The sequence below is a fragment of the Papio anubis genome, chromosome 4 (genome assembly GCF_008728515.1).
Source record: "Papio anubis isolate 15944 chromosome 4, Panubis1.0, whole genome shotgun sequence".
Classification (NCBI taxonomy): domain Eukaryota; kingdom Metazoa; phylum Chordata; class Mammalia; order Primates; family Cercopithecidae; genus Papio; species Papio anubis.
Window position 1 is genome coordinate 36,688,092 of NC_044979.1, and position 24,221 is coordinate 36,712,312.

At 36.6% G+C, this 24,221-nt stretch overlaps 1 protein-coding gene across 4 annotated transcripts in view; it reads right to left on the bottom strand.

Annotated features, from left to right (window-relative positions):
* Window positions 1-24,221, bottom strand: part of PTPRZ1 (protein tyrosine phosphatase receptor type Z1) — a 193,438-nt gene that overhangs the window by 68,136 nt on the left and 101,081 nt on the right. For all 4 annotated transcript variants that reach the window (XM_031665222.1, XM_031665221.1, XM_031665219.1 and 1 more), the window contains exons 4-8: window positions 21,826-21,977; window positions 18,202-18,297; window positions 17,306-17,372; window positions 11,084-11,241; window positions 10,789-10,939 (exon numbers count right to left, since the gene is read on the bottom strand). In XM_031665222.1, coding sequence (XP_031521082.1) covers window positions 10,789-10,939; window positions 11,084-11,241; window positions 17,306-17,372; window positions 18,202-18,297; window positions 21,826-21,977 — 624 coding nt within the window. The remainder of the gene's footprint in view (window positions 1-10,788; window positions 10,940-11,083; window positions 11,242-17,305; window positions 17,373-18,201; window positions 18,298-21,825; window positions 21,978-24,221) is intronic.

The window sequence follows — 24,221 nt, forward strand, 5'->3', positions numbered from 1 at the left end:
AATTTAGGTCTATACTACATGATGTTACTCTACTGAGTGAGACTTCTACTGACGTCCAGCAGATGGCAGAAGACCTTCAAATTGTCTCAAGTGAGCTATTCACGTTTATATCATTGGAGCAACCACCTCCTTCTTGCTTCTAATGAATCCCAAGTTCACTTTCAGAGAAGTTGGCAGTTACTCTGGACAATATCATTTGTAGATTTTTGTCCTCGAAAAAGCAATCCCACTTTTTTACAGAATGGGAATGATTTAAAGTGAACTATACTCTTCAAGATGAAACTGTTTTGAAATGCATTAATTTTATGCATATACACAAAACATAACAGTCTCTTGAGAAAAAAATAAAAGGATTCATTGCAAAATATCCAAAGGACTACTGCCTAAATAGCAGAAACTACTTTGGTTGGATGTCTATGTTTGTCTCGCCTTAATAGTAGCAATCAGTAGATGTGTCAAAATTTATGAAGCAACATTAATATAAAGTAGAGCTCCAAAAAGAAAGTTATATTTTCTTGCCCATAGGTTTTCACTTCTTGTAAGAGTTTGTTAGTTATTTGTTTAATAGTTTGAGTTTATATTTTAATTAGAAATGTATTTTTTAAATACTTGTGTTTATTGATAATCAACAATACAGTTGCATGTTATCAAGCTTTAGGTAAATCTTTTTTTTTTAGATGTGGAGTCACAGGATCATATGGTGAAAAAAACATACATACTTTAGAATGTTATTAACAGAAAAGACTATATTTCTATATGTAGTTTATGATCTTGCCAAAGGGTTTCCTTTCTATAAGATAGAACTGAATCTTTCAAATAACAATTTAGTTAATTCCATATACACTATTTGGTGTTCAAACCATGGAATGAACATAGAAGAAGAGATTAATAGACACTAAATTTTCCAGGTTTTGCATATATTTCCTATTGAAATCAGCTCAATTATCTTTTTAAAATTTTATTATTATTATTATTATTATTATTATTATTATTTTAGACAGAGTCTTGCTCTGTCTTCCAGGCTGGAGTGCAGTGGCACAATCTTGGCTCACTGCAAGCTCCTCCTCCCGTGTTCATGCCATTCTCCTGCCTCAGCCTCCCGAGTAGCTGGGATTATAGGAGCCCGCCACCACACCAAGCTAAAGTTTTTTGTATTTTTAGTAGAGATGGGGTTTCACCATATTAGCCAGGATGGTCTCAATCTCCTGAACTCATGATCCTCCCGCCTCGGCCTCCCAAAGTGCTGGGATTACAGGCGTGAGCCACTGCACTGGGCCAGCCCAATTATCTTATTAGAAGCATATGTACTCTGTAAAGTACATTTTCTGGATTGAAAATCAGTAACGTTTTTCCAGATGAATATGTACTCAGACATCAAATACAAGCTGCTATAGAGTAAAATAGTAACAAAAATATAATTTTCCAGATCATGAGAAGTTCGAAATTGTTGAAGCTTCATTCCCTCCCTCAGGACTACATCTTACATACTGATTCCTTTCCCATCTACATGTGATCTGGGTCATAGTTACTGGTTCTTCAGGAGACACTGGCTGAGAAGAAGAACCTAATTGCTGGTTATTGCAGGCTTCTGGCTGTGAGTCTGGGGCCCATGTCAAGTCACATAGAGTACAAGTAAATGGCACTGTACCATACATGAACAGTGAGCAAAGAATCCTCACTATAGGCCGGGCGCGGTGGCTCAAGCCTGTAATCCCAGCACTTTGGGAGGCCGAGACGGGCGGATCACGAGGTCAGGAGATCGAGACCATCCTGGCTAACAAGGTGAAACCCCGTCTCTACTAAAAAATACAAAAAACTAGCCAGGCGAAGTGGCGGGCGCCTGTGGTCCCAGCTACTCGGGAGGCTGAGGCAGGAGAATGGCGTGAACCCGGGAGGCGGAGCTTGCAGTGAGCTGAGATCCGGCCACCGCACTCCAGCCTGGGCGACAGAGCCAGACTCAGTCTCAAAAAAAAAAAAAAAAAGAATCCTCACTATAAAGAATGAGAATGTAGTCTCCTTTATCAGGGAGCTATATGTGTTCTTGCTTTAAAAACTTATTTTTAACATTCCACTCTCATCTGCTTGATTCTAGGTACTCTAGACATACAGAAGAAGGTAGTGTCTGAGCCTTTAGATGCCCATTCCTGTGATAGCTTTCAAACACTTAGATTCAGTAAGCTCTCAGATGTAACGAGTGGTTTTAGATTCTAAATTCTGCACTCCACTGATAGAGGAATGTATAAAAAACTTACAAAAAATTCTGCCATTTAGGCCAAATTAGGAAATTCTTTTCAAATTTATACACATTTCCTACTAAAAATGGTATAAGCTTCTTAAGCTTTTAGCTGACACAAAGTCCTGTACTTTATCATTCATCCTGTCATTACTTAAATGAAGAGTGAACACCTACTACGTAGGAATGGACATGATCTGTGGAACCAGTGCCAAAATATTAGTATGCAAAGCACTGAGTGACATGAGGAAAAAATGAAGAAAAAAAGAAAAAAACAGAGGCAGAGAAATACAAATGCATTCCTTGGCTGTGACAAATCTTTGTTCATCAAGAAAGTTGATGCAGATGACCAAGGGGAGATAGGAGATTCCTTCCACTTCTGTTGCTCTCTAGCCTGCCTTGGAAGAAGCACAGTCTGCCCTGAGGGAGAAGGCGCAGTCTTAAAGTAAAATGTGGATTGATACAAAATGGCAGGGAGGTGACTCTTAGCGAGTGGCAGAGAAAATGTCATAATTACCCGAGACTACACTAGGTCTCACTCAGTTATTTCCCACTAATTTGAAGTTCTGTACAGTATAACACAGTTCATGACAAAAGTGCTTCATAAATACATGCTAATAAGTACACCACTTCCTTATCTGAAGTTTATGACCTTCATTTTTAAAAGTAGTAAGACAATGACTACTGGGAGAAAAGCGGAATGACTTACAGACCCACAAGGTAACCAACGAGGTTGTGACTTCTCCTCGGGCAGTAGCAGATCCTAATACAACTGATGTAAACATTTACACAAATGTTGAATGTAATTGGAAAAGATCTATCCCTGTTTTGTACTTCTGAATGATTACATATTCACTTTAGATTAATAGCCAAAAGAAGTCTTTCGAATTCTACCTCTTTCACTTAGTCTTTAGGGACAGAGTGACTTCATCAACAGTTCAATTTATAATACAAAATCTTCTAAGAAGTAAATAATATTCATTTCACTTTTTAAAATATAGTCGCCGTACAGTATTTACATACATGTAACCTTAACAAATGCTATTAACAACCCATTGACCTTCAAGAAGGTAAGTCTACTAGTATATAATTCATCATGATGTTTTTCAGGAAACTGTAGAAAATTTCTCATAGGTCAAAATGTTATGCTACAAAGACACTCCCTTTATGCTACTCTGACTTGACAACTATTTTATCTTTCATTGTTTTGGGTTTTTTTTGTTTGCATTAAATATATTACAGTGCTAGCAAATGAGATTTGAAGTGCATCCATAATTCTATTCAACAATTATTTTAAAACACCTTAAACGGAAAAACTTGAATAGTATGCCATACTCATTGTGATATCTTGGCTTTTTGTCCATATATACACATGACAATGACACTAGTTATGAGTCAGTAGCACATTACATTCAAGGGACTATACTGCTTTGCAAATTTTAGGTCATTTAAACCTCACCACAACCCTGTAAGATGACCATTTTTAATTTTTCCATTCTATAGGTGAAGAAACTGAGACTTGGGGAGGTTAAGTAAGTTGACAATTTTTATACGACTAATAAGTATTGGTGCTGGAATTTAAAAATCAAGTCTACTGAACTTTAAAGTCTGTTTTTCACCCCTGTGCTTTAGCAGGTCCCTGCTTCTTAGCAGAAAAACCTTGTGAGGTGATAAGAAGGCAACATGAAAGCATCTGATGCCTGGAAGGCATAGATACAGTTGAACTTAATCTACTTCATATTTTTGCTATGTTTGTATTGTTATTCGCACATAGTACTCATTATTTTTTATTGGCCGAGCACGATGGCTCACGCATGTAATCTCAGCACTTCGGGAGGTGGAGGCAGGCGGATCACCTGAGGTCAGGAGTTCGAGACCAGTCTGGCCAACATGGTAAAACTCCATCTCTGCTAGAAATACAAAAATTAGTCGAGTGTGGTAGCACACGCCTGTAGTGCCAGCTACTAGAGAGGCTGAGGCAGGAAAATCGCTTGAACCCAGGAGTCAGAGGCTGCAGTAAGCAGAGATAGAGCCACTGTGCTCAAGCCTGGGTGACAAAGAGAGAGTCTGTCAAAAAAAAAAAAAAAAAGACAGTTTTCACTAACTCTTTCAAGACCAGATGGTTCTATTAAATTCTGTGATCCTTAGAAGAGCCAGTGTCCATTCCATGATGCCAAAAAGAAATGCCTTCCTAATAAATGGCAGCTCTCCATACAAATGGAAATACAGAGGTTTGAAGTTCTGATAAAATATTCATTAATTCACAAATAATCTATTGAGCGCCTGCTGTGAATGCAAAAAATGAGTAGGGCCTGGTCCTTAACCTTACAGAGTTTATATGAATATATAAATCTCACGTGGTTTTTGCAATTATTTATAATGTATTTCTAAAAATACATTTTCCTACAATGCATTTATTGAGAGCAAGATTTTGACAATTTTTATGCTAGCTTTTACTTCTCCTCCTGGTCAAAATGAGGATATTAGATATTTATAATGACAAAAAATATGTGTACTCAATGTACAAAATTGAGGAACTGATTAAGGTTTAATATATAGTTATAACTATATGATGGAATACAACATAAAAATTAAGAATGATATATTAAAGGTATAATATGAAGTAAAAAAAATCAGTAAACAGACATGTGGTATAGTCTCATTTTTTTGTGAAATATAATAACATTTTAAAAAATTTTCAGAGAAAGACTTGGATGGATCTTTACCAAAATCTTCATAATAGTTATCCCTGGGTAGTGTAATTACAGGGTATTTGTATTTTTTTCTGTGTCCTTATCTATATTTTCTACGTTGTATAAGTTCATGCAGTAAAAATTTATTTTCAGATTGAATTTAATAGAGATCAAAACTGAATATAAATACAGTCCTCAATTCTTATTCTCAAATTCAGTTCCAAAGGAGATAGTATATCCATTGAGAAAAAAACTTTCATAAGAACACAGTATTTCTATGCACAAGACAAATGATAATAAATGCTCACTGAATGCAAAGACTCATGATGAAAAAAGCAAGTCCTAGTTTGTGAAGAAAGAAACAACTAATTGCTAAGAGTCTAATCAGATTCATGTCTCCTCTTTTTTCATTGCAAAAATAAAATCAAGTAGCTCACTTCTTTATAATGATTTCAGTAAATGCAGACTGTTATATAATGGGCATCTATAAAAATTATTACCTAATAAATCTTGATATGCTAGGTGTTCATTATTGTTAAGTACGATAATTTTACAGAGGATTAACAGAGTCAAAATGAAGAATGTAAATTATTTAGGTATTTTTTTCAGTCACAGAGGAAACTATTTCTTAACAATTCTATCATAATACTGATACTACCTTTTTAAAATTAGAATCTTTCTTTTCCTGGAATGATCTTTAATTTTGAACATGAACTGTACACACAGCTAATACTACTGTACTGTATTCTTCTGAAGGCTTTGTAAATTTTTAATTAATTAAAGGATGTTCAGCAAGAAGAACTTGGCTCCAACCTGTCTGGAAATCTAAAGCCAGTCATTCCTTCTGTGTTTGTTGCCAATAATACATATGCTCTTTTTAACCCCAGAGGCTTAGACATAAGTAAGCTTTGGCCAATGTTTTAATTCATTCACTTATTCACCATTCATCAAGGAGTCAGAGAGCTCTTACTACCTGCCAGGTACTTTTTCAGATGTTACAGGTAATACTGAGATCAATTAGACAGGGATCTACCAAGAAAATAAGGTATGTACATAAACACCCCTGAAGCAAGGCAAGAAAGGCAAAGTGCCACAATTGCAGGTCAGGAATTACGACGGTTCAGAAGAAAGAGGAATCACATTCAGTTTTGGGTAATCAGGAAGTCCCTATGCTGCATAAGGGCATATTAATTATTTGACAGTGGTTCATATTAAAGCCAAAAAAGAATTGACTGAATATGTAACTGTGTGAATGAGACTCATCCAACTAACATGACCTGACTTTTCTATTTCACTGTTATCTCAAAATGATATATTTTGACAATGACTGAAACTTTAAAATCATAAATGTGCATATTAGTCTATGTAACTAGAAAAAAAAGTTCTGTTATCATCTCTGATCCCCCCTAGAAGGGGATATGTTTTGGCAAACGAAGGGCCCCTTTCTAAAAATATTTACTTATTTATTTATTTATTTATTTATTTATTTTTACTTCAACTTTTATTTTAGATACAGGGGTACATATGCAGGTTTGTTACATGAGAATACTAAAAGATGCTGAGGTTTAGAGTACAAATCCCATCACCCAGGTAGTGAGCATTATATTGATAGGTAGAGTTTTTAATTCACCCACCTCTCCACTCTCTCATAGACCACAGTGTCTACTGTTCCCACGTTTATGTCTATGTGTGATTAATGTTTAACTCCCACTTATAAGTTAGAACATGAGGTATTTAGTTTTCTGTCCCTGCATTAGTTCACTTAGGATTATGACCTCCAGTTCCATCCATCTTGCTGCAAAAAAGCATGATTTCATTTTTTTATGACTGTGTAGTATTCCATGGTGTATATGTACTACATTTTCTTTAATCTACCACTGAGCACACGGGTTGATTCCATATCTTGCTATTGTGACTAGCACAGCAATGAACATATAAGTGCATATGTCACTTCTCAGAAGAAAGCATACAAGTGCTAAGAAACATATGAAAAAATACTCACCATCACTAATCATCAGATAAATACAAATCAAAACCACAATGAGATACCATCTCACACCATTCAGAATGGCTACTATTAAAAAGCCAACAAATATTGCATCTGGTGAGGCTGCAGAGAAAAGGGAATGCTTATACGCTGTTGGTGGGAATATAAATTAGTCCAGCCATTGTGGAAAGCAGTCTGGAGATTTCTCAAAGAACTTAAAACAGAGCTACCATTTGACCATTTGACCCCGCAACACTATTACTGGGTATACACCCAAAAGAAAATAAATCATTCTACCAAAAAGGGCCTTTTTAGATTGCTGAGCTCATTAGGATGAGCATGGGTAGGCAAGTTTGAAGGATCTGGGACAAAGCTAATTTTCCTGCCTTAGGAAGATGTGAAGACTTGGGTGCGATGAGGGTAGCAGCTGAGACTCTGTGAGGGGAACTGACAAAACAAGAGGGTCAAACAATCTGAAGGCAAAGACTCTAAGGCCCAGCAAGGGAGACTGCAGAAGAGATGTGTTTCTGCTAACATAATTTTAGAACAAAAACTGATGGCCATAAAGACACAAAACTTTAATAAAAACTGGGAATGACTTTTCAGCACTTTTATTTATCCTAAGGATATACAATATAAGGGAATAATACTTTCTAAGTAATATTGTCTAAGCTGTAGGCAGATATTTTGATGAAATGCTGAGTTTTGTAGCCTCTCCCCATCACTCCATAAATATTTAGTCAAAAAAACAAACATAACAAAGTAGTTGGTGTGACTGGATTTTCTTGAGGAAGCTGGGGAAGGCACACAGATAGGATAAGTACACAACAAAAACAGCATGTAGATGTGCATTTTTATTGTAAAGCTTTCTAGTTTTTCCTTAAGTATTGCATATTTAAGTCCCTTCAATTTAAATGAGTCTGTTTTGAGTTATTGTTTTTCTAGTTAGTTCTGCCATTTATTTTGGAACCAAACCACAGACAAACAGGTGATAAATAACTTATTATTACTACGGCAGTCATAATAGTGTTGCAGCAGGGATGTAAAATTCTGTGACAATATACACACATGGTCTAAGGGAATAAAATCGATTCCCATAAGCTCCGTTCAAGAAAATTACTTTCCTTACTTTATAGGTCCTATTCTATATTTATAGAACCCAAAACACCAAGTAGTTTAGAAAGTGTTGTTTCTGTGTTTGACCTTAGGATAAACAAAACACTCAAAATCCATTACTATTTTTTTGAAGTTTCATGTCTTTAAAGTCATCAGTTTTCTACGTAAGCAGAAATTATGTTCCAGTATAAAAGTAAAGTACAGTGGATAGAACTTTGCAAAGCTTTAGATTCAGGGAGAGTTAGGTTCAAATACTGACTCCATTCCTTTCTAGTTGTGTAAACTTGGGCAAACCACTTAATATCAGCTTCCCAAACTGTAAAATGAAGACAATGAGGCCACCTTCATAAGAGTGATGTGAGGTCTAAGTCAAATATTGTCTGGTTCCAATGCCTGGTAGAGTCACACAACACACAGTAGCTATTACTGTTTTTGTTATTATGGATTATTACTTTGGACCTTTAACACTTAACTGTGAAAGCAATGTTCTACATTAAATCAGAATTATACACAGGTTTACACATTAAACAGTGCAGGAAGCACCCATCAAGCATAACTTGCTATGTTTTTATTATGTGGAAATGGAGTCTTTCAGCCATGCAGTGAATATTTAGTGAATGAGAGCTTTACTTTAGTTTGGCCATGGAGATAAAGAGATAAAAGACTTATTTACTTCCATTATAGGGTTCAGAGATTGCTGGCAGAGACAAATAAGTAAATAGACAATTACCAAAATATGGCAACTGCTATGAAGTCTGGAGAAGCTGAGCACATCGTACAACATTCAGAGGAGCACCATTTACAATCTATGGGTATAGTGTTTCCTTGAGTGTGCAGTCCTGTGGCCATTGCCAGGGCCAGACTTAGGTGGACAGAAGTAGAGTCAGAGATGGCCTCCCAGTGGATGCAACGCTCAACTTGAGTCTTGAAGAATGAGGAGGCAGGGAAATGAAGACAGTGGAGAGGAACATGCCATCAATGGGGAAGCCAAATGTATAAATGCAACCTGGAAGAATGTAGTCTTCATCTTCAGGAGACTTCATGTAGTTCAATGTAAGGATGCTAGTTGGGGAGGCTTAAGCACTAAGACTGGTAAACCTACACAGAGTCTATCATGCAACAACAAACAGTTCGAATTTTATTCCAAAAGTGATGCAGAGCCAGTGAAGGGTTTTAATAAAGTAGAACTGATAAAACTATGTGACCAAAAAAAACTCATATTTATTTAATTTATAATTTGGTCTATTATATTTAAGAAGAGGGGATGATTAAATCCACTTTCTTTTTTCTAACCGATTGTCTTTTTTACTGGACAGTATGCTATAGTATTTAGTACTGATAGGAATATAATTAAATCTCCTCACTTTGGGGCACTTTAATTTAAAATTTGGTGTCACAGTAAATATAGGTATTCATCACTGCTGTCTTGAGTTTTATTTTTTTGTTAAAGGATAAACGATTCTTGGAAATATCACATTAAAACAATAAAAGCTTGTTGTTTTAATGCCTAATCTTCAAAAGCAGATGATTATTAAATTAATATTCTATGTGGCAAAAAATCATTGAATTCATTGCAGGACTGATATCAAAGAGGTCCATCTACTTGGAAAGGTTAGAAGTCCCTAGTGCAAAGGTCACTTCAACAACTTCTTTAATGAACAAGTGACAACCTCAGTAAAAACTGAAAAGGAAAATTTCAGCAGATGTATCTGACTGTGTTCTCTGGACATTTAAAAATGCTTTTAACTACTGTGTCAGCTTCAAAAAAAACAGATGGCACTCCAGAGACACCCCTCTGGTGTCATTTCCCTTGGCTGTACCTCACAAGAGCAAATTTCTTTTCCTCCAAAGAAGGAAACTGGCAAGAAGATTCACTTCTTATTCATTAATAACTCAGTGCATTTATTTTCAGTACTGATTAGGTGCCAGGCTCCTTCTTGGGGGGTGCCAACACCAAGATGAGCACTTTAAAACCCAAATACTGTGTCAAGACTCAGTTCAAAGGCGGTTCTTCCAGGAAGGTTTCCTGATCATCCCAACCAGAAACGATCTCCCAAGCTCTGAACACCTCAGCCTCTTATTCATTCCTTTCTCATACCTCTTAGCCCAGGCAAATACCAGAAAGTGAACTCGGAAGTGTGAATTTTGCTTTGCTACTTATTACTGTGTATTCTGGGAAAATATTTTCCTTATTAAATCTGTTTTTCGGCCGAGCGCGGTGGCTCACGCCTGTAATCCCAGCACTTTGGGAGGCCGAGGCGGGTGGATCACAAGGTCAGGAGATCGAGACCATCCTGGGTAACACAGTGAAACCTCGTCTCTACTAAAAATACAAAAAATTAGCCAGGCGTGGTGGCGGGCACCTGTAGTCTCAGCTACTCGGGAGGTTGAGGCAGGAGAATGGCGTGAACCTGGGAGGCGGAGCTTGCAGTGAGCCGAGATCGCGCCACTGCACCCCAGCCTGGGCGATAGAGCGAGACTCCATCACAAAAAAAAAAAAAAAAAAAACCACAAACAAATCTCAGTTTTTCTCATCTGTAAAATGGGGCCATTCTTACGGGAAGAATAGATTTTTTAGTTGCCATTTTATAGATGTGGTATCTGATAGTCAGAAAATTAGACAGCTTACCTAAAGCTACAAAATTAATAATTAAAACATTTCTAAAACTCCAACCCCTCTATATTTGTCATTTTACCAAAATTACCTCCTATAACATTGCATCTATGACAGTTGTAGAAGATTATATTTAAATACACACCTGCTTCATGAATCTCTTCCTTTCCAGTGTATGAGGAAAACACCTGTCTAGAGAACTTGTACTGTTGCTCTCGAAAATTGTTTTGTAAGTAGTCCATCAGCATGACATAACCAGATTGTTGCATTGTAAGAACTTCACAAAAAACAGCCAACTGAAAAAAAGATCAAGTAATTTAACATATCTGCTTCAAAGGCATTGGTAAATGCTTTAAAACAGATATTTTATAGCAAAGTTTGAACATAATGTTTTTTAAACGGCTTTGAATCACTTGATTTGTTTGAATTTCTGAGATTACCTGGTTTTCGGAGATGCTAACTGTATCTTTAAAAACAATCCAGTCAACTGTGTCTGTGCAGGGAGGAGATGTCAATGAGCCATTGTAAATGTAATACTTGTCAGTTGAGTTTGGCAGAAGGTTCAACAGTATGAATGGATCTAAGGCAGCCTGCTTTCCTAAAAAGGAATAATATACATCTCAGCCGGAATCTCAACACTGGAACTTAGCTGTTCAAAGCTTCTATGAAGCAGAGACACATGCTTTATTATGTATTTAATCAAAACTGAGATTTTGAAACATTTTACAAAGTATGAGAAATAAGTGAAATTTGCAAAGTCCCTGCACATAGACCAATATACAAAAATCAATTGTATTTTCGTGTACCAGCATCAAACAACAGAAAATAAAATTTAAAGCAATATGATTTAAAATAGCAAAATATTATCAAATACAAATAAATCTAACAAATAATGTGTAGAACATCTACACTGAAAATTACAAAACACTCTTGAGAGAATTAAATAAATATTAAAATGGTAGAAAGACCATGTGCATGGGTTGGAAGAGTCAGCATATTGTAAGAAGGACTGATTGGAAGTGTTTCCCCAAATTGATTCATGGATTCAATGAAATCCTAATCAAAATCCCAGAAGGCTGTTATGTGTAATTGACATACTGATTCTAAAATTTCAATAAAAATTCAAAGAAAAGTTAAGGAAATCTTGAAAAATAATAAAGCTGGAGAACTTTCACTAGTAGATACGAAGATCTGTCATACTGTTACATATAACGCTGTAGAAATTATGATAGTGATGTATTTGTGCAAAGACAGATGAAGAGAACAATGGAAGAGAACACGAGGTAAAGAGATCGAGACCATCCTGGCTAATACGGTGATACCCCATCTCTAATCTATGATAGAAAAATTATTATGGAATGTGGAATGGATGATCTTTTCAATAAACAGTACTATATCAATTGAATATCCTCATGGAAAAAAGTGAACCTTGATTCCCTACTTCACATCATAAGCACATATCACTTCTAAACTGATTGCAGATTTAAATGAACATATTAATAATTCTTTTAAATGAAAATATTAAAAAACTATCATCATAACCTAATGGTAGGTTGAGGTTTCTGAAATGGCACACAAAAAAATATTACTCATAAAAAGAAATACGAGAAAGTTTAGTATATGGCAATCAAGATCTATTCATCAATAGTCATTAAGAGAGTTAAAAGGAAAGTCAAAGAGTGGAAAAAAATATTTTTGATACAATATGCACTATGTGTTTGTGTGTGTACACAAACACACTAATAAATGTTGATTTATTCTTATACATAAACTTGTATACAGATTATAGAATTTCTATCCCAAAACTGGTAGAGTTTTCCTAGGTAGGCCATCTGGCCTTCAAACCGTGAAACAATCCAAATATATCAGTCTCCTCGAATAGTCTCCAATAGCACTTATCAATAGCAACACCTTGGTCATTTAGCTATTTGTGAACCAGCCCTCACTTATGCAGGCAGCAATCTATTTACCAGTGAGATCTGTGTCTAATTTGTTTTCCTATCTCCTGAGCTACCCACCCCAGTGCAAGTCCTCTGCCCTCTCTATGAGATTGAGGCCATTAAGAAATAGTCCCTGAAGTCAATCAGTGTAGTCTAAGTGAGGTGGCAGAATGTAGAGCAGTGGTGTTAATCCTTATGTGAATAATCCAGGGAGTTTTAGAAAAATACCAATGCCTCAGGCCCCACTCTAGACCATTTGAATTAAGATCTCTAGTGGTCAGGCCTGGGCATCTAGATTTTAAAAAGCATCCCAAGGTGATGCAAACATGCAGACTACTGTAGAACATCCCAAGTAAAGTGAAGCCTTTTCAAGGTTTTAGTCTTTTTTAACCACACTTTCCATATTAGAACGTGAAATGACTAGACTATCTGATCTTAAAAGTCTATTCCAGCTCTCAACTCTATGAAGACTGAACACATTCAGAAAGCCTCAAAGAAAAAAAGGTATTTAAAAGTTAAATTAGTAAATGTTAACTTTTCTGTAACGCAGAAAATTCTGAAGGAAAAGGGAGTACTGTTATTAACTAAAGTTAGAGACAACTGCTTCAGTCTGAATTAACAACTGAATCTTAGAAATAAAAACCTTTTCTTTCTTTCTTTTCTTTTCTTTTTTTTTTTTTTGAGACGGTTGTCTCACTGTCTCCCAGGCTGGAGTGCAGTGGCCGGATCTCAGCTCACTGCAAGCTCCACCTCCCGGGTTCACGCCATTCTCCTGCCTCAGCCTCCTGAGTAGCTGGGACTACAGGTGCCCACCACCATGCCAGGCTAATTTTTGTATTTTTAGTAGAGACGGGGTTTCACCGTGTTAGCCAGGATGATCTCAATCTCCTGACCTCGTGGTCCCCCGGCTTTGGCCTCCCAAAGTGCTGCGATTACAGGCGTGAGCCACCGTGCCCGGCCAAAAACCTTTTCTTAACTGAATTGATAGTCATGTCAATATGGCCTACATGTAGTTTTAATCCATTAGAAAGTTCAAGTTTTGTTTGATTTAATGGATTCATTAGTAACTTCTAAAAGTACGTTCTCCTATTCTCCAATGTCAAGATAACATGATCAGAATTCAGATTAGATTCAAGTTCTTAGGAACTAAGAAGAATATTTATTTTTAACATGTGAATGCTTTTTAGATTTATGTTTTCAATACTAAAAAATTGTTGAAAATTACCTCTTTAACTGACAAGTGGACTGTAACTGTTCCTTTTCCCACTGAAGACTAAATTTATCTTACAAATATTTCATGAAAAATGTGTGTGTTGAGGATAGTAATTAGGTAAGGAGCCAGAAATTGACTCATGGCTAAATTAGGTGGAAATAAATTGACTCCAGGAGAGCCAGGGGCCAAGAAGGGAAAGCAGAGGTGAGACCTGAGTAAGGAGAGTGAGATAGAGAATTTTCCTATGATTGGGAAAGAAATCAAAGGGGAAAAAAGTTAAAAAGAAGCAAAAGAATCAGAATAAGTTTTTTAAAATTTTCCTCTCCCTATCCCTAATGAGGACTCCATTCTTCCTGCCTCTGAACCTTAACAGCAGTCACCTAGTCTGTCTTACAGACATGGTAACTAGATATCACAAGACTCTTAAATTACAGAATGCTTTTCCGTTACATTTTCTTCTAACGAAATTTCATACAGTGTTTTTCCTTTGTTTGTGTTTGTGGTTTTCATTTTGTTTTGCTGGCTTGAGAAAAAAACACCTGCTTCATTTAAGTAACCTCACTATTGTTAACACAAGAGAGAAGCCCACCAGAGCCAATGCTGCTCTATTTGGGGTCAGTCATTCATTTATGCAATCATTATTTGCTTGAACATACAATGATGATCAACCAACCAACTAATCAGATCCTTCCATGAGAAGGCTAACAATGGAAGAAAAAAAGATGGGGAGGAACAAAGATGAAGAAACCACAATGGGGCCAAGCACTAGAGAAAGGCTGGTAACTACATAAAACCAACTCCTATTACTTAGTACAATGATATTTAGCATGGGGCCACACCAACGCCTATGAGAACTTTTCAGTATAGAAATGTCTGGGCTGAATTTGTGATTAAGAAAGCACTATAAATCATTCTGATGAGAATTCCCATCAGATAATCACTGATGATGTTACCTGGGATGTGTCTCTTCCCTGCAACTCGAAAGATTGCAACTAACATCTTTTGTGGCTCTGCTTGGAAAATATTAAATCATTATCTCAGTATTGCTGCAACATCATGCTCTCTCTCTCTCCACTCCATGGATAGAACAATGCCTAACCTAGAGCAGGTATGGTAGATGGGAAGGAAAGAAAGAAAGAGGGGTTGAGGGGAGGAATGAAAACTGGGCTTTGTCCTTTAGAGAGGAAACAGGAAATGAGCAACCAGCCCACAGCATAATAAGATAGATCTTATAAGCTGAATAATGGTTGAAAAGGTGTTTTGTTTTGTGTTTTTTTTAAATAACTTACATTATATGGTGAACACAGAGCCAAATTTGGGGGTGTAGCTGTGGTTCCAGAGTCACTGCCTAAAGACAAGTCCCACCTTTGATCCTCAAGGTTGCCAGCAGCAAAGGCTGAAGGCCAATATGGGTAAGCCTTCAGTTTATTGGGCAGTAGGGGATTTTCTAGAGTCAGAAATAAGACTGGATTTAATTCAAGAACTCTCAAAATGGAAACGTTTGACTTTAGAAAGACTGCACTTACTTGGTTTGGATCGTTGTCCTTGCTGAGTATATTGAAATACTAAGTATCCAGATGAATGAGTTGATAGGCATGAAGGATTTTAGTTTTTGGTAAATTAGGAAGTTGGTGCACAAATAGTGGTGATATGGTTTAGCTCTGTGTCCCTGCCCAAATCTCATCTTGAATTGTAATCGAAATTGTAATCCCCATGTGTTGAGGAGGGACCAAGTGGGAAGTGATTGGATCATGGGGGCAGTTTCCCCCATGCTGTTCTCATGACAGGGAGTGAGTTCTCATGAGATTTGATGGCTTTATAAGTGTTTCGCAGTTTCTCCTTTGCTGGCACTCTCATTCTCTCTCTCCTGCTGCCATGTGATACATTCCTTGCTTACCCTTTGCTTTCCACCATGATTATAAGATTCCTGAGGCCTCTCCACCCATGCAGAACTGTGAGTTAATTCAATCTTTCTCTTACAAATCACTTACTCTCAAATAGTATTGCTTTAGCAATGTGAAAATGGACTAATACAAGTGAGGTAGACAGAGAGAGGGTAAAGGACTAGAATCTGTCCTCAGCTAATCCAAGAACTGTTCTGCTTTCAAATTAAGAGTCAGAATATAGGCAGAATAATGCTGTTAGGGAATCCATATTCTCAGAGAGAGAGATAATATGTAGTCATAGTGTATCTGACGAAGTATCTTCCTGAATGGCTTTCAGACACTAGGTATTAGAAACGAAACTTTAAAGAACACAAGCAAGTTTATTCTCAAGCTCATATGAGTGCCTTCCAAGGCGCCCACAAAAGTAAAGTACCCTGGGAAAGTAAAGAGGCCTTAAGAGAAAGCCTCAAAGTTCCCAGAGTTACACAAGTCAGGGTTAACAACCCAGTGTTAACATCTCTTTCATTGTCCCCACAGGCTGGTGCAAGGTCTGTAACATTCAGAATTCATATATTATACATTTTTTTAAGTATAGGAATTCAAACAATTTGCTTTATCTCAGTCTGGATAGAATCCACTTTGTGACTCGAGGAGGGGAAAATTAAATTTGACTTATGACATTCAGTGTTGAATTTTGCAATCTGGGTCAATGGAGGGAGATAACAGCTTCATCTTGCATTTGATTGAGTCTTCAAAAAAAGTAAAAGCTACACTACAGGAGTTCACATATTCCTGACTTCTGAAAAGTTGGGTCAATTCAGATCCTCACTGTAACTGACAACGATAAATCAATCCTAGGCCAGGTTTCTGCTTTCAAGAAAAGGATCTTCATGAGTTTTGTTTCTGATTTCAAATTTTGCAGCTTCCCAGAGAGGAATAATCCTCATTTTATTGGTAACTCAAGGCAGCATTAAGATTCTGTGTGTGAGTGCTTAATAAAAATAAAATAGTAATATTAACAGGCTTACAGTCCACTGCCCATGTTATCAAAAGCATTTCTTGTGACAAATTACAAGATCCATGAGATAGCAGGCAGAACAATGTCAAAGCATATTGCATCTTTTTCTATGTAAGTGTTGACCTTCTTCCAAAAATCTCATCTCCTCACGTTGATAAAGCAAAGGATTTATCAAGGAAACTATCAGGGAATAAATTTTAACTTGAGTAACAATTCCTTTTCTACTTTAAAATATGATATTTATAAAATTAGCTTGTTTCAGATTAGGAATTAGTCTTTAAGGGACATATGATGCAGAGACATAATAGATAAACAGGCTTTAAATGCATGATATAATTAGATTATTTTCAAGAATAAATTTTAAAAATTTCAATTTCCTACTTACATTAATGTGTCATGCTTTTGATGTAACAAATTTTTCTGATAAATTGTTATTTGTTTGGTGAGAAACGTATATATTATCAAGTGCGGAAAGTGAGAGATTGCTCCTCTTTAAAAATGTACTACTTTCTACCTTTTGGAACAAGTGATTTTCGTCATATTGTCAACATTCATATCCATCCAAAGCAGAATCTTGAAGAAAGATATTTCCCCAAGTAGCTTACCAAAACGACTAACACTCTCGACTCCATCAATAATCGCTTTGAAATCCAAATTTTCTTCTGTCCCAACCTGTTAAAGAAAAAATCACATTCTGAAAATAGAATAAAACATTTGGATAACTATTCAATAAAAATGTGAAGATTAATGAATTCCATTTTAAATATGTGCATTAAAAAATAGTAAGTTCGGCCAGGCGCGGTGGCTCAAGCCTGTAATCCCAGCACTTTGGAAGGCCGAGACGGGCGGATCACGAGGTCAGGAGATCGAGACCATCCTGGCTAATACGGTGAAACCCCGTCTCTATTAAAAAATACAAAAAACTAGCCGGGCGAGGTGGCGGGCGCCTGTAGTCCCAGCTACTCAGGAGGCTGAGGCAGGAGAATGGCGGGAACCCGGGAGGTGGAGCTTGCAGTGAGCTGAGATCCGGCCACTGCACTCCAGCCTGGGGGACTGAGCAAGACTCCGTCTCAAAAAAAAAAAACAGTAAGTTCCCGAAACAGGTTTTTTTATAGTTAGGCGAAAAAAAATAAAGCAAATAAAAACCAGACAACTTACATATTTCACTGAGAAAAGTAAATTTTAAAATTTTATTATTCATATTTACTGATAATAATACATAATTATTAATATGATGCTTTTTGTATGTACAAATTAGCAAATTTGTGTACTTATAGAACACTTTGCCCCAGCTGGAAAAGATTCACCCAATTAACAAACACAAGAGTTTCCTTTTAAAAATATCAGGCAAGGGTCATCTATTTTTGAAAATGACCACCAGTTTTAATTTTACTTATGAGCTCCTCTCTTTGTTAGAAATTATGTCTTGATATTTCACATCAATATTTAATGTGACTTAAAAAGGAATTACATTAGTGTAAAATGTATGTATAATTATTACCTCAAACAAAATGGATAAAGCTCTTAACTTCCCTTTTCCTTTAACTGCTTCCTCAAAACTTGAAAATCGGTCCGCATCAAAGCAGTAGATTTGCATCTATAAACGTAATAATGATAGTTTTATGATACAGAAAGACTTCATAAAAATCAGCAAAGAGACTTAATAAAACAAGCAATTCAATAAGTTCTATTTGAAAAGTTCTATAAATTGTGTAATTCTACATTCTACGTATTTCCAAAATCTTTTATAAATTACATGTATACAACTACATTTACTATCATTTACCATCCATTGATAAGGAGGGGAATAGAAAGTTAGACATATCTAAAACCAAAATGACCATTTTGAGATTACCAGGGGACTGTGCAGTAAAATTTATTAAAGCAATTACATGAAATAAATAACTATATGTTACTTTAACTGCTTTATTGAATTATTTTAAATATAAGTTTCTCTCTTTCTCAAGCATGCATGCCTTTCCTGAGAGTCCAGAGTTACCATTCTTTGATATTACCATATTGTGATCTATTAATATTGAAGCTCTCAAGGACTCTCAGCTTCTACCTAAAAAATACCAAAAGAGTTTTAAGTTTCATATTTTGATTCTTCTCTCCAGTTGTGAGGCTATGCCTTGTTAATTTCTGCTTCCGTCCATATACGTATCTCTCTGTAACAGCCTCTATACAATTTGGTGCTTCTCCTGTCTGGGCTTGGAAATCAGGGGTCTAAGGCTGGATAGAAGTAGAATTAAGGTAAGAGTAGGAAGCCTCTGAGAGTGTAGAGCGTAGTTAGTGCTCTGATGGGAGAAATAGAGGTTGTGCAACAGAGGATGGCAGTGGCTCTTGCTTTGGGTGAGTCACCAAAACCTTTTCAGAGACAGGATTTCTAAACTGACCCTACAAGAATGAGCAGGTTTTAGCCAGGTGAAAGGCAGAAGAGAAGGGCATGTGTTCAAGTCAGAAGTACCACATGGGAAAGGCCTATTAGGCAAGACAGTATGACAAGCACGGGAAATTGAAAGAAATACAATTTAAAACTTAATAATTATTAATTTAATAATCCAAGTAAGCAAACTTTTTTCTGATCTCCCATATGGTATTTAGGAGAAGAATTGATAAGGCTTTGCTTTGTTTGTTTGTTTGTTTGTTTTGAGAGGGAGTCTCACTCTGTCACTCAGACTGGAATGCAGTGGCATGACCATGGCTCATGGCAGCGCTGGCCTCGTGGGCTCAAGTGTCATCCCAGCCTCTGCATGGGACGACAGGTGCGTGCCACCATGTTCAGCTATTTTCTCTTATTTTTTTTTTTAGAAATGGGGTCTCACTATGTTGCCCAGACTAGTCTCAAACTCCTGGGCTTAAGTGATCCTCCAGCCTCAGCCTCGTAACGTGCTAGGATGACAGGTTTGAGCCACCATGCCTGGTGAATTGAGAAGACTTGATTGTGAGACATAGGAGATAAGAAACAAGGAGCAAGCCAGGGATGATCCTTGGGTTTCCTGCTTACACAATTACATAGAGTGTTTTAAAACAACAAACAAGACTAGGCGTGGTGGCTGACGCCTGTAATCCAAGCCCTTTGGGAGACTGAGGCGGGTGGATCACGAGGTCAGGAATTCAAGACCAGCCTGGCCAACATGATGAAACTCCGTCTCTACTAAAGATACAAAAAAGTATCTAGGTGTGGTGGCATGCACCTATAATCCCAGCTACTCGAGAGGCTGAGGCAGGAGAGTAGCTTGAATCCAGGAGGCGGAGGTTGCAGAGAGCCGAGATCACGCCATTGCACTCCAGCCTGGGCAACAGGGCGAGACTCTGTCTCAAAAACAAAAAACAAAAAACAAAAAAACCTCTGAGAGACAATTTGAGAGGCTTTTGCATTGAAATAACTTTATTAGGTTTAGTGCATGGATTCTGTACCATGTATTTTGATTGCTCAGGGCTCTTGTTGATAGAATTTTTCTTGATTTTCATCTTCGTTCTAAATAGGTAATATTGTGAGTAAGCTAAACTCTCAGAAGTGATATGCTGTTTAATGAATTGACTTTGATTACTCTGACAAATCGAATTTGATAAATGTGCTTTTCTTTAAAAATATTGAATAAAGAAAAAAATCCAGATTATAAGTTGTAAATGTGAATGTAGATATCCACCTTTTTAAAAAAGTTTTTTAGTCTTTTAAGAGGTAATTCATCTTATCTTATTTTTATTATTAATAAAACTGTTTTGAATTATAAAATGAATAGTTTCATACTAGGTATTTTAGAAAATATGGGGACTTTAAAGGAGAAAATAAGAGGCACCTATAATGCCATCACCCAGAGAAAATCATTATTAACATTTATTTTCTTGAAGTCCATCAATTACTTTTTTTTTTTTTTTGAGACAGAGTCTCACTCCATCACCCAGTCTGGAGTGCAGTGGTGTGATCTTGGCTCACTGCAACCTCCGCTTCCTGAGTTCAAGTGATTCCTATGCCTCAGCCTCCTGAGTAGGTGAAATTAAACATGAGTGATACCACGTCCAGCTAATTTTTGTATTTTCAGTAGAAGTGGTGTTTCACCACGTTGACCAAGCTGGTCTGGAACTCCTGACCTCAAGTGATCTGCCCGTCTCGGCCTCCCCAAGTGCTGGGATTATAGGTGTGAGCCACCGTGCCGGGCCCCTCAATTACTTTTATGAGTAATAAGTCAATCCCTCATTTAATTTCCACAATAATGTTATAAGGCAGGTGCAGCTACTACGTCAATTTCACAGGTGAAAAATGGAAGCATTGGTAAGTTAAATAATCTATACATTGTTATGTCGTGTAACCAATAAGCAAATGGTGGAGCCAAGATTCAAACCTAGTCCATTTGACTCAGACTACACTCTCAGTCAATATTTAATTAATTTTCATGTATTATAAAATTGCAAAAATAATAGTGGTTATACCGTTTAACATGTTTCTTTTTAAAACCATTAATACCTTATGATGAACTTTTTTGTGTAAATATATCATTCAAAAACATGATTTTTGTGAAATCTATAATATCCATCATAATGTATTTAAATAATCATTACCCTTTGTTTCAATATTATATTATAAATAAATTTTTGTAATTTTTTAATTTTTAGACTAAATGGCTTTAAACTTAAAGATTGGGTATTGAGTGTAAATCATTTAAAATTCTTAATAAAAACAAGCAAACTGCTTCCCAGAAAGTCTACCAATTTAGACTTTCTCTAGACATGTAAGAAAACATTTTACTACACAATCATTTTTAAATAATTATTTATTTTGCCAATTTTAAAGCTGAAAATTTTTCTCATTTCAATCAAAATATTTAAATCAAAGGATTCTCCAGTATGTTAATGAAATTTTCTCCCTTTTCCTTCCTTCATTCATTAATTCGTCAGCATTTATTGATTACCTATTTTGTGGCACTTTGGGTTGTTACCACAAAGTGGTAAATCAAAGATAAGTCTTATATTCATTTAGCTTAGTCTAGTATATTAATCAAATAATAAAAATATCACTTTATAAATTATAATATTGGATTTTAAAATCAATCAAATTATATGCTAAATAAAAACATCAATTATTTAGAAAATAAAATAGTAAACAGCGGATCTCCTGACTTACCTCAAGTGGAAATTTTTGTCCTTCTAAACTATGCTCTGATCCATCAGATGACATATTGCATTTTCCCCAGTGAAAAGTTATCTTGCTTGCTTTAAACACCATTTCTGAAACTCCTCCGCTGACACGGTAGTCATTAGTGAGATTAATTTCCACTGAAAAAAGAAATACAATTGCACCTAAGCTTCTGAAAATCAAAATTTTAAATTTCAACTAAATTTCCATCTACTTAAGGTACATTAAGAAAAATCATTTATTTGATAAATTTACAAAATATGAAGTTGCCAATTTGGAAGCCAAACTTTGTAGGTCTGAACAATATACTTAATATATCTTATTGCCACAAATGTAAACTAAGATGAAGATACTGACTAGTGTATGACTTCAAGGGCAGAAGACAGTCAGTCCACCTGCTCTGTTTGTTTGGTGTCCTAAGATAGCTGTTCCTTGAATGCTCTGCTTCCCTAAGAGGTCAGATGGTAATAAGAAGACAGAGCAAAGTGGGAAGGAACAGAAGGGTTAAAAGAAAAAAAAAGTCTTCTCCTTGGAGTGTTGCCACCTTCCTATTTTCAGCCCATTTCTACTCCTTATCAGGCTGCTGCTTATCCCCCCATTTATCACCCAGGCTTCACCAGCAAGCTCCAGAACCTGGGTCCCTGGCTAGATCAGGAAAGGCAGGAAACTCATTCTTATGGAGGAGTTTTGGCCATCTCATGTTTGAACCCTGAGTGGCAAAAGCTTAAACTCCCCTGTATGAGTTCCACAGCAGATATTATCTGACTATATTTTAACAGTCTTCTGGACAGTTCTCTTGAGAGCCCAGTGAAAGATTTTGATGTCTCTCAATAAAGTTTAAATAGTCTCTGTTCCATTAGGGAGAAATCACTGTTGGCATCAGGGACTGAATACAACATATTGCTCAGCAAGCTAGGGATACAAACTCCCACTAATAATAATAATAAGCACAATAACAATAACAGCCAACATTTACATGTCACTTATGATGTACCATGGACTATACTAATTACTTTATATGTATTATTCACTTTATCTTTGCACAACCTTGGAAAGTAGATACTATATAATCCTTATTTTACAGATAAGGAAATTGAGCCACAGAAAGGCTAAGCAGGTTGCTCAAAGGTTCCCCACTGTCATTTCAAGAGCCAGTGGTGAACCCAAGTAATGTAGCTCTATTAGCTCAACGATCTAATAACCACTCTCCCCTAAGAAAAATAAAACCCTCAACACTCTCCATAAAAATAGCTCTCTTCAGACCTACTGTCACCCTCTGTCACTGAATGATTTGGTTTAATTTCTATCTCTTTGGGATCTTATTTATAAAAACATAGCCATCAGGCTATCCTTCCCATTTTTCTCTGGTCATAAAGCCTAGCACATTTTATTGTTTAACAATAAGAAAAGCAAAACAGGGATTTCTACAAAGATTTTTGCTTACAATATATAATAAAGCAGAGGTTCCATGCCCTACTACTTTGTAACACCCTTCAAAACTGAAAATAAAAATGTCAAGATTTGGGACAATATACTTTTAGGTAATTATTACGTGTAACATAATAATTTTAAAAATTATTCATTCAAGAAATACTTAGTGTTTATTACATATCAGGCACTGATGTAGAAAAATCTCTACTTTCATGATTTTTTTTTTTTTTTTTTTTGGAGACAGAGTTTCGCTCTTGTTGCCCAGGCTGGAGTGCAGTGGTGCAATCTCAGCTCACTCAACCTCTGACTCCTGGGTTCAAGCAATTCTCCTGCTTCAGCCTCCTGAGTAGCTGGGATTACAGGCATGTACCACCATGCACAGCTAATTTTTTTATTTTTAGTAGAGATGTGGTTTTGCCGTGTTGACCAAGCCAGTCTTGAATTCCTGACCTCAGGTGATCCATCTGCCTCGCCCTCCCAAAATGCTGGGATTACAGGTGTGAGCTCATGCACCTGGCATAAGTTCGTTTTTTCATTTGTTTTGCTTTGATTTTTTTGGATAGGATGGGTTACTCTGTTGCCCAGGCTGAAGCGCAGTAGCATGATCTTGGCTCACTGCGGCCTCCACCTCTTGAGTTCAAGTGATTCTTTTGTCCAGCCTCCTAAGTATCTGGAATTACAGGATTGTGCCACCACACCCAGCTAATTTTTGCATTATTAGTGATTCTTGTGGCTCAGCCTCCTGAGTATCTGGAATTACAGGAGTGTGCCACCACACCCAGCTAATTTTTGTATTTTTAGTAGAGATGGGTTTTCGCCATATTGGCCAGGCTAGTCTGGAACTCTTGACCTCAAGTGATCCACCCGCTTCGGCCTCCCAAAGTACTGTGATCACAGTCATGAGCCACAGTGCCTGGCTACTACTCTCTTGAGTTTTGAAATTAAACTATTAC